Source organism: Sinocyclocheilus rhinocerous, unplaced genomic scaffold, assembly GCF_001515625.1.
Source record: "Sinocyclocheilus rhinocerous isolate Xijiao unplaced genomic scaffold, SAMN03320098_v1.1 scaffold1632, whole genome shotgun sequence".
Taxonomy (NCBI): Eukaryota; Metazoa; Chordata; class Actinopteri; order Cypriniformes; family Cyprinidae; genus Sinocyclocheilus; species Sinocyclocheilus rhinocerous.
In genome coordinates, this window is record NW_015670978.1 from 169,834 (window position 1) to 180,510 (window position 10,677).

The 10,677-nt window shown below is 36.0% G+C and overlaps 2 protein-coding genes across 3 annotated transcripts in view; both read left to right on the top strand.

Moving 5' to 3' along the window:
* lzts3a (leucine zipper, putative tumor suppressor family member 3a) overlaps nucleotides 1-4,037 on the top strand; it is an 11,169-nt gene extending 7,132 nt beyond the window's left edge. For both annotated transcript variants that reach the window (XM_016546371.1, XM_016546372.1), the window contains exons 4-5: nucleotides 1,180-1,410; nucleotides 2,851-4,037. In XM_016546371.1, the coding sequence (XP_016401857.1) occupies nucleotides 1,180-1,410; nucleotides 2,851-3,489 (870 nt within the window). In that variant the 3' untranslated portion in view covers nucleotides 3,490-4,037. The remainder of the gene's footprint in view (nucleotides 1-1,179; nucleotides 1,411-2,850) is intronic.
* A 5,022-nt stretch (nucleotides 4,038-9,059) lies between these two features.
* Nucleotides 9,060-10,677, top strand: part of fastkd5 (FAST kinase domains 5) — a 7,165-nt gene continuing 5,547 nt past the window's right edge. The window contains exon 1 of the mRNA XM_016546373.1: nucleotides 9,060-9,220. The gene's annotated coding sequence lies outside the window, so the exon portion shown is untranslated. The remainder of the gene's footprint in view (nucleotides 9,221-10,677) is intronic.

A 10,677-nucleotide genomic window follows, 5' to 3' on the forward strand; every position in this document is an offset into this window, starting at 1 on the left:
ATCAGTCACATGGTCCGAATTTTCCCGCTCTTGCAGAGTATAATTTTGGACATGATTTCTATAACAAGAATATGATACATTTGACAAAGTATTGATTGATAGAAACGTTTAAAGCATGAATTTTCAAACTCATACATACCCAACATGAATGTAATCCTATAAACTATTCAATAGTTATTCAAAATACATACACAATAAGTAATTAGAACATGATAGTCAAATGTGTGGGTTACATACATAATATGGAGTTATGCATAGAAATGATTAGTTGCTCATAAGTCCTTTTAGCGTCATTTAGTTTCTGTGCCATTCTGTAGACATAAGGACATGTTCTGTGAAGACCAGAGAGGTTAAAAGGTCTCCTAAGGAATCTCAGTCTGGTTCTTGTCCTCTAGGTGGGGGGAAGTCAATCCAAAGAGCTTGTGATAGTGATTACTGACAGTGGTCTAACGTCATCCTGGGCCTCTTTGTGGAATTTGGCTCTTTGGGTTGTTCAACACCAATCTGATCGAGTCTTAAATTGTCTGATTCACTATGATACCCTACAGCAATTAATACTTTTATTCGTCAAGGACGCATTAAGTTGATCCAAATTAACCTATAAATTTATATTGTTACAAAAGATTTCTATTTCAAATAAATGCTGTTCTTTTAAAACTTTCTATACATCTGTGAATCCTGAAAAAAAAAAATGGTTTCCACAAAAATATTTCCAACATAAATAGAACCATTATTAATAATTGAGGACCAATAATAACTGAGCAGCAAATCAGCATATTAGAATGATTTCTGAAGATCATGTGACACTGAAGACTGGAGTAATGATGCTGAAAATTCAGCTTTGATCACAGGAATAAATTACATTTTAACAGATATTCACATTGAAAACAGTTATTTTAAATTGCAATATTATTTTACAATTTTTACTGTATTTTTGATCAAATAAATGCAGCCTTGATGAGCAGAAGAAACTCAAAAACAGTATAAATCTTAATTATTCCAAACTTTTGATCAGTAGTGTTTAGCAACAAATATTTCACTTAATTATAGTAGATGTCTAACCATTGTGAAATATTTGTTGCTTTTGCATGCAAAAACAATACGTTTGAGTCATTCCGTATAAATATCTAGATAGCTAAGACTGCACAGAAGTATATAGTTGTACATGTGTGTGTGCAGGTGTGTCAGAAGGTGGGTGAGATCTCTCTGCTGAAGCAGCAGCTGCGGGAGAGTCAGGGTGAGGTGACGCAGCGGGCCGGAGAGATGGTGGCGCTGCGAGGACAGCTGAAAGACCTCAACGCCCAGCTGAGAGAGCGAGAGGAGACCGAGATCAGCCTCAAAGAGTCCTTCTGCACCAAAACCCTGGAGCTGGAGCGCTGCGAGGCCGAGCTACAGACCATGCTGGCCGAGGTACAGACGCCACACATCTGTGTCTGTCTGTCAGACGATGATAACAGAGAAATAGATCACATTCTCATTCATACATTGTACTCTCATGTTTCCTGCACCAACAATCTAAAAGCATCACAGCAACTCAAAAATGATGTTTGATGTGAGTTATGTGTTTGCAGTGGGAATTAAAATATAATAGAGACATCATAAAATATAGTAAAGAAAATAAACAGACAAACATCCTTACATTGTGATGTTCTCACTGCAACAAACAAACAAATGGTGTGAGTAGTTCAGTCTGATTCAATACTCAATGTCTTATATGATACCTTCAAGGGGTGAGGTGTCCAAGTCATACCATCTAGCTTCCAGGGTGCCTCAGGGCTCAGTTCTTGGACCACTTCTCTTCTCTGTCTGCATTTCAGCAGTTCAGTCTGATTCAGTACTCAATGTCTTATATGATATAGGTCCTTCAAGGTATCTTGGAGGGGTGAGGTGTCCAAGTCGCACCATCTAGCTACTGGGGTGCCTCAGGGCTCAGTTCTTGGACCACTTCTCTTCTCTGTCTACATGGCATCACTAGGTTCTGTCATTCAGAAACATGGCTTTTCATATCACTGCTATGCTGATGACACTCAACTCTACCTCTCATTCCATCCTGATGATCCGACGATAGTTGCTTTCATCTCAGCTTGTCTATCAGACATTTCTTGCTGGATGAAAGACCATCACCTTCAACTCAACCTAGCCAAGACAGAACTGCTTGTGGTTTCAGCAAACCCACCACTTCAGCACAATTTCACTATCCAGCTAGGCGCATCAACCATAACTCCTTCAAAAACAGCCAGAAACCTTGGAGTTGTGCTTGATGATCAGCTGAATTTCTCAGACCACATTGCTTAAACTGCCCAGTCCTGCAGATTTGCTTTATACAACATTAGGAAGATTAGGCCCTTTCTTTCAGAACATGCTACACAACTCATTGTTCAAGCTCTTGTTTTATCCAGCTCTCAATAACAGTAAAAATAATAACCATCATCATAATCATAATTAAAATAATTATTAGTGTTATTTTATAGTCATATTGATATACATAAACTTTTATTATTTTTCTTTAAAAAAAAAATATTTTACAGTGAAATATTATTTATTATATTTTTTCCCTAAACCATGCGGCTGTACTTTATATTTATATATATAAGATTATCAAGATTCCTCTCAATAATAATAATGACCATCATCATAATCATAGTTAAAATAATTATTAGCATTGTTTTATAGTCATATTGATATACATATACTATTATTATTTTTCTTAAAAACTTTTTTTATTTTACAGTAAAATATACATTTACAGATTTTTTTATTTTACAGTGAAATAATATTATTTATTAGATTTTTGCCCTGAATCATGTAGCCCTATCTGATATGTCTATATGTCCCTCTCTGTGTCTGCAGGTCACAGTGCTGCGGGACAAGCTGAGCGCATTTGAGATGGAGGTCGCACGGCTGAAAAAGGCCCTCAGTGAACTCAGCAGCAGCTCCAGTCGCTCCAGTGAGCCCAGCCTGACCGATATGGGTCAGCTGGTGGCGTCCCGCAGTCGAGAGCGTCTTCTGTCCCCTCCAGAGACGCCCACGTCCCTCCCTGCGCTCCCGGCGCCAGACCCGCTGCTCACGCTGCAGAGCGACGACTCCAAGGTCCAGTGGCAGGAGTCGGGCGACGTGCGGCTGCAGCTGGAGCGACTGCAGGGCGAGCTGCGTCTGGAGCGGCAGCAGCGAGAGCAGCAGGCGCTCACCTTCGCCCAGGAGCGCCAGACCTGGCAGGACGAGAAAGAGCGTGTGCTAAAGTACCAGGCGCAGCTGCAGCTCAGCTACGTGGAGATGCTGCAGAAGAACCAGGCTCTGGAGGAGCGCGTGGACAAGCTGGGAGCCCAGATAGCCACGCCGTCGCCGCCAGAGCCCCCCGTATCCGTCTCCATATCGCTCACCTCTCCCACCCCGCCGGCGGAGGAGAAGAAGCTGCCGGAGATGCACCAGCTGGCTCCGCCGTGGCCCGTGTCGACCCGACTGGAGAGGATCGAGTCGACGGAGATCTGATGCAGCCCCGATTACAATAGCATTCAGTACAATCCAAAAACTAAACCGCTTCCGAGGACTGTCCAAGGATGCCCTGCTTGTCTGGGGCAGGTGTGTGGGTTGAGGGCAGGTTTGTTGGGTACTTATGAGTGCGTGTGTGGCCTTATCAGCTGGTTTAGTGCAAAGGAGCTGGCCGCAGGTCAGTAGCCAAGCGGAAAACACTCAGGGGTTTATGAGGAACCGGCATTAACAGACTGTTTCAGCTTTGTGTTTTTACAGGCGCGAGGGTTTAGGCTATTAATAAGTCACCAACTTTTCTGAAGTATATACTTATATAATGACAGCATCTTCTGTACTCTGCAGCCTTCAAACAATCAAAACTAGACTAAAACTGCAGGGAGTTCCTCTTAAAGTGAAGACCTCGCATGGTGCTTAGACGCAACGCGCCATCACGTTTAAGGACCAAATCTTAGTGCCAGTCTCGAATGTTTATGTTGATGTTTGTCGGGCCGCAGAAACATACTCTACACAAGTACACAGATATGCAGGACGAAATTAAGCAGATTATTCAAGCAGGAATATTAAAGCAGAAATTTCAGTATAAATTACACTTAATATTAAGTTGATGTAATCAAAATTAATAAAAAAAAATCAATGCAGAAAAAATTCAGTTTAAATTACTTTCATGAAATGATCAATTAATTTAATTGAAAACTGATACATTTTATTTTTCAGGATTCTTTGATGAACAGAAAGTTCAAAAGAACAGCATTCATTTACTGTCTTTACTATCTCTTTTCATCAGTTTAATGCATCCTTGATGAATAAAAGTATTAAATCTTACTGACCCCAACGTTTTGAACGGCAGCGTAGCAGACTCAGAATGCACTGTTGCGACGCATAATGAATTGCGCTTCTCCGAATGCAGTGAAATAGAGCTTGTGCATGCATTCATGTGCTTGAATAGAGTATGTTTGGAGGCCGAGGCCTGGTGTGGGACAGAGGAGCGCTCAACCCTCCTGCTCTATTGCCCAAAGCAGCGGCGGAGGACGTGTATTCATTTCAACTCAGAACGTACTGTATCACCTGAATGTTGTTTTTGCCCTTTTCTATGTTTTGAGCTACGTAGAGTAAACTAGAACGAGAGACTGAGATTAAAAACAAGTCAATATGTTAGTGCACCTGTCGCATTGGTCTCAGACCATCCTGCTTTAAACTGAGGACTCGGTTGTTGTGAACAACAGCTACTGAATGAGGTTTGGTTGATGAAGCTGCTTGGATGGCGGCTGAGCCAAAACTGTGCAGAGGGCGACGGGTCGATCTCGAATTATTCACCGGATTATATTTGAATATGACTTTGCATTCTTCCAAAAAGAGCATATAATATGTGTCAATGTATACTTACTGAAAGTATCATTTAGAATATTTGACTTTAAAAATGTCATATGCAGTAGATTGAAGTGATCATTTAAATGTTTTGAAGTAAGTGCACAGTGCACAGAAATCACGTGGAATATTTGAAAGGTTTGTGAAGACTGAAATGTGGGTTGTGTGGTAGTTGAAGATTGAAATTGGCATGCGACGCGTACTGTTTCTGCAGTGTGTATACAACAGAGCACACTGCGCACAATACTGTTTCCCACAATGCAAAGTGCTTGGCTTGACTTTGCATTAACAGTGTGATGGGAATAATAGAAAAATTAAATCAGAAATGCAAAATAACCATTTAATTTCCCAGATGTACGCTTGCTGAATACTATGGAAAATCATTTCCGCCATGGAATAAAAAAATAAAAAGGTAATTGCGGCGTTTTATCTCTCAATTCTGACCTTTTTTTCTTGCAATTATGAGTTTAAATCTCACAAATCTGACTTGTTTCCTCACAATTCTGAGAAAATTAAGAATTGCAAGATGTAAAGTCATTATTGTGAGATATAAGCTCAAAACTGCAAGATGTAAACTCACAAATCGGAATGTCGTAATAATAATAAACTTGCAAATAATAAAAGAACAAGATGTAAACTCGCAAATCAGACTGTCGTAATAATAATAAACTCGCAAATAATAAATAAACAAGATATAAACTCGCAAATCAGAACGTCGTAATAATAATAAACTCGCAAATAATAAATAAACAAGATATAAACTCGCAAATCGGAACGTCGTAATAATAATAAACTCGGAAATAATAAATAAACAAGATATAAACTCACAAATCGGAACGTCGTAATAATAATAAACTCAGAAATAATAAATAAACAAGATATAAACTCGCAAATCAGAACGTCGTTAATAATAAAATCGGAAATAATAAATAAACACGATATAAACTCGCAAATCGGAACGTCGTAATAATAATAAAATCGGAAATAATAAATAAACACGATATAAACTCGCAAATCGGAACGTCGTAATAATAATAAACTCGGAAATAATAAATAAACAAGATATAAACTCGCAAATCGGAACGTCGTAATAATAATAAACTCGGAAATAATAAATAAACAAGATATAAACTCACAAATCGGAACGTCGTAATAATAATAAACTCGGAAATAAAAAATAGAAATTGCTGATTTTTATCAGACAATTCTGACGTTTTTCTCGCAATTCCTAATTTTCTCAGAATTACAAGATGTGAAGTAAAAATAATGAGATAAACTCACAAATCAGAGAAAGAAAGTCAGAATTGTGAGATATAAACAGAAAATATACAAAAAATAGTCAAGCTTGTTTCCACCACGGAATAAAAAATAATTGCGACTTTTTATGTCACAATTCGGACTTTATTTTCGCAATTGCAAGTTTATATCTTGCAAATCTGACCTTTGTTCTCACAATTCTGAAAAAAATTAAGAATTTCTTGATATAAACTCAGAATTGTGAGATATAAACGATAAAAAGTCTGAATTGTGAAATATAAACTTGCAAGAAAATAAAATAAAAAAGGTAATGGTGGCTTTTTATCTTACAATTCGGACCTTTTTTCTCACAATTCTTAATTTCACATTGTGATGTATGAAGTCAGAATTGCAAGAGATATAAATTCAGAATCGTGAGATATAAGCATGCAATTTGTGAGAATTGTGAAATATAAAGTCATTATTGCAAGATACAAACTCAAAATTGCGAGATATAAACTTGCAAATCAGAGAAAAAATTCAGAATTGTGAAATATTTCATTCACAAATTTGTGTTCTCGCAATTCTTTTTTCTCTCTCTGAATTGTGAGATATAAAGTAATTATTGTGAGATATAAATTCAGAATTGCGAGATATAAACTCAAAATTTCCGAGAAAAATATAGTCAAGCTCGTTTCCGCCACGGAATAGGAAAAATAAAGGTAACTGTGACTTTTTATCTCACAATTCTGACTTTTTCCCGATTGCAAAGTTATATCATCCAATCTGACTTTTTTGCAATTCTGATAAAATGAAGAATTGCAAGATATACAGTCATTATTGCAAGATTTGCAATTGGGAAAAAAGTTGGAATTATGAGATAAAAATAACAGTGCGAATTATATCTCAAAATTCTTACTTCTCGCAATTACAAGTTTGTATCTATATAAAAATCATAATTATGAGATAAAATATTTTTTATTTCTTTATTCCATTGCAGAAATAAGCTTCCATGTGCACTGTGCACTGCTTACTATTTTTTTTTTATGTGTGCAATTCAGCATCTAATGATTAAAAACTGTTATGTTGCATTTTTAATACAGTTTTGTGAACAAATGGCGTCTAATCAAATCAAAAAAGATTGTATGATGATGGTTCTGTCATCACACTGGAAGTAGAGGGTCAAGCGTGCAGTGTGCAGTGTGCAGTATGCAGGGTGCAGTGTGCAGTATGCAGTGTGCAGGATGCAGTGTGCTCTCTTGTATAGAAACAGCACGAGTCGTATGGTTGTATGCTTTTCCGAACACGGCCAGATAACAAATGCACTACAGGCTCTGACGAGGGACAAAAGCGGTTTGCTATTGTAGTGGTAGCATTTCACAGAACACCTTTTGTCACAAAGTCTTTAATCGTCGCTTATAAGCTACAGAAATTATCCCATTGAACCAAATCGATGACTTCTTTAACACAGCCACGCTTTTTGATCCAGTCGTATATATCGCAAGCCAGACTCGCTCTGTTTTGCATGCGAAATGCATCCGGTCTGCGTGCAGGATGAAGAAACAAGCACAAACCAGCGGTTTATTTCCCTCAACCTATAGAAATGCAATAGAAATCCTGGAAAACAGAGTCTGGAGCGTCTCTCCCAGCGCTCGTGCCTCTTCTTTCCTACCATGCCATATTTGAGATAATCATTGCAGCTTTATGACACTAGGTGCTACAGAGAAAGCTTTAGATGGACGACACACTGTCTCTGGCCACATTTGCTGCTATGTGCTTCTGTTGTGTTCTTGGTAGACAAAGGCAGTCGACTGCATGTAAATATCACTGTTCCTTATGTGTACAGAACTATTCTATCCAAATATACTAAGCTAATGCGTGTGAATACTTTTGTGAAGTAATGAGACTGACATGTCAGCTTTTATTTTTCAAAACTATTAATATAGGAGTATAATATACATATATGAATCTTAATACGCTAAAGTCATGCATTGGAGAGTCCGATATCTTTTCTCTTTCTCGATCAGTGCGCGACGCCACCGAGGTTTTTGTAAACATTTCATTTTTTCCTTTCGTTCTTTTTTTTTTCAGAACTTGCTTGGGAAAAGCATATCTCCGCAAATATTAATTTAAATAATAAAGATGTGAATAAGGAAACATAGCTTTGTGATTTTCTTTTAAAATAAACCTCCGCAGGCTGCATTTGTGGATGACTTTAATTACAAATGATCAAAACCTACAAATTTCAATGAGACTGCGCACATCCTTTATGAAATATTAGGTAAAAATAAAAACCTGCGAGGTGAATTACACTACAGCAGAAATAATGATTTTAAATGAATAATTGCTTACATTTTTGTCTTGTTTGTAATTTGTGTAGGCTATTAAATTGAACTATAGTTTCTGCGAAAATATGTTGGGTTGTACAATTACTGTTAATACTGTAAAACCATCAAAACCATCTGTAAATATATATATATATACATACATTTAAAATTGTTTTGATCAATTACTGTTAGTACTGTAAAATCATAATATATATATATAATTACAATTACAAAATCATGAATTAATTTAATATTATAGATAAATATAATATTTCACAAAATGTAAAAAATAGAAATATATATAAAAAATAAAATGTTAATATTGTCCATCATAAATTAATGTATATTAATGTAATAAATGTATAATAAATAAATATATAATTAATTACATTCTTTCAGATGTTTATATTCTATTCAAATTATAAACTTTTTATTTTTAAAATAAAAACTTTATTTATTTGTACTGTAGAAACGTTATCATTGTAAATCTCATTGTAAAAAAAATAAAACACACAATCTACAATCCCATCAAGAACGTGACAAAAATGTAAGCAGATAATAATAATAATAATAATAATAGTTTTTTTTTTCTATGTATGATTGATCATCGCTGCAGTAGCTGGACTGACTGCGACTGCGCAGTGTGGTGTTTGTCTCCTGCGAGCCTCCGTAGCGCGCACATCCGCACTCTACACACACGCTGTCGGTGTGGATCAGCACATAAATGAGTGTTTTTGCAATGTGTCTTAGTGAAATACATACTTGACTTGAAGAAAAGAGCTTGAAGAATACACGCGCTGGAGGTACGTCCATCACTCTACACTCATTCGCGGTCAGTTTGTTGTTTCCAGTGCGTTAAGAACGTGTGCTGGTCAAGGACGTGCGGTAATTTATGTTTGATTAAAGACGTTTCGCCACTCGGAAACAACGCTTTGGTTATCTCGCTTTTAAGTTAGTTGTTTTTTAAACGCGCGTCATAAAACAAAGCCTTTATTTTCGCGAAAATTAATGTGGAATTGCCAGTTGCTACAACTGGATTAAATTCTTGTTTGGCGAAGTAGTGAATCTGTTACGGGTTTTTAAAATATCGCTTTGTGATGAGAATCTGTCATAGAAACAGAAAACACGAGAATCTCTTCATATTATGTTTAATATGTAGGTATGGTCTTTTCTGTGTCAGTCAGTTTACAGTACAGAATCGCTAATATAATAGGAATTGATTGTTCCAAAATTAACTCATGTATTATTATTTAATAGACTATATGATAGAATATATGGACTGCTTTTTTCTTAAATTTTAAGTCTTGTAAAAGCATGCACAGACCCAAATTTAAAGTCACCATGAAATAAAATTTTTACTTTTTTTAATGGAATATTGCAGTTTTTAGGGATTTTTAAAGACTTATCAGGTTTAACATAAGTGATGTTTTGAATAGTGATAGACAATATTTGAGACATAAAATAGTAAAAAAAATAGAAGAATATATATATATATATATATTTGAGACAGTTTTTGAAAGTTAAAATAGGCTATTGTTTATATTCACCTGGCTGGCTGATATATTTTGTGTAAAATAAGTTTTATTTGCATTTCAGCAAGCTTGTGTACATTTTCATTTGCTATGGAGTTGACTAGTCTTGAGACGCCAGAATTAATGACGTTATGTATAGTTCACATCATAACTCATGAGATATATATGAGTGATTCTATAATTGCAGGTACATTTGGTGTCCGAAGTCATTCTTTTGTCCGAAGTCTTTTTTTTCTGCTTTTTTCAAATGGTTATATTTTTAATTATTTTAATACTGTTACTCATTGTTATGAATTACAAGATGTTACAGTCCATAACAATATAATATTTTTTTGTTGTTGCAAAAAGTGTCTTAAATAGCTGAAAATCGTGATTTCTTGTTGTCCGAATTATTCAGTGCATTTTTCCGCATCATGTATCATTGTTTAATCAAAATATTTTATCGTACTTTTCTTTTGGTAATATTTCATTCATTTTATTTATAAAAGCCCTAAAGAGTAATTTACCAAATTCTACCAAAAAAAAACTTTTTTCTTATAAAAATGTGTGTCCGTAAATCTTGCGTCAACTCTGTTTCTGTCCGCGGCGCCCAGCTATGTCGTGTTATACTTACTAGAATACTAGAATTGTTCTAGACATGCTGAAAATTTTACGCTACAGCACAGCAGCTCCTCTTCTTCGTTTTCTCTGATGCACTAACTCTGCAGCAGCACTTCTTCTTCATCGTC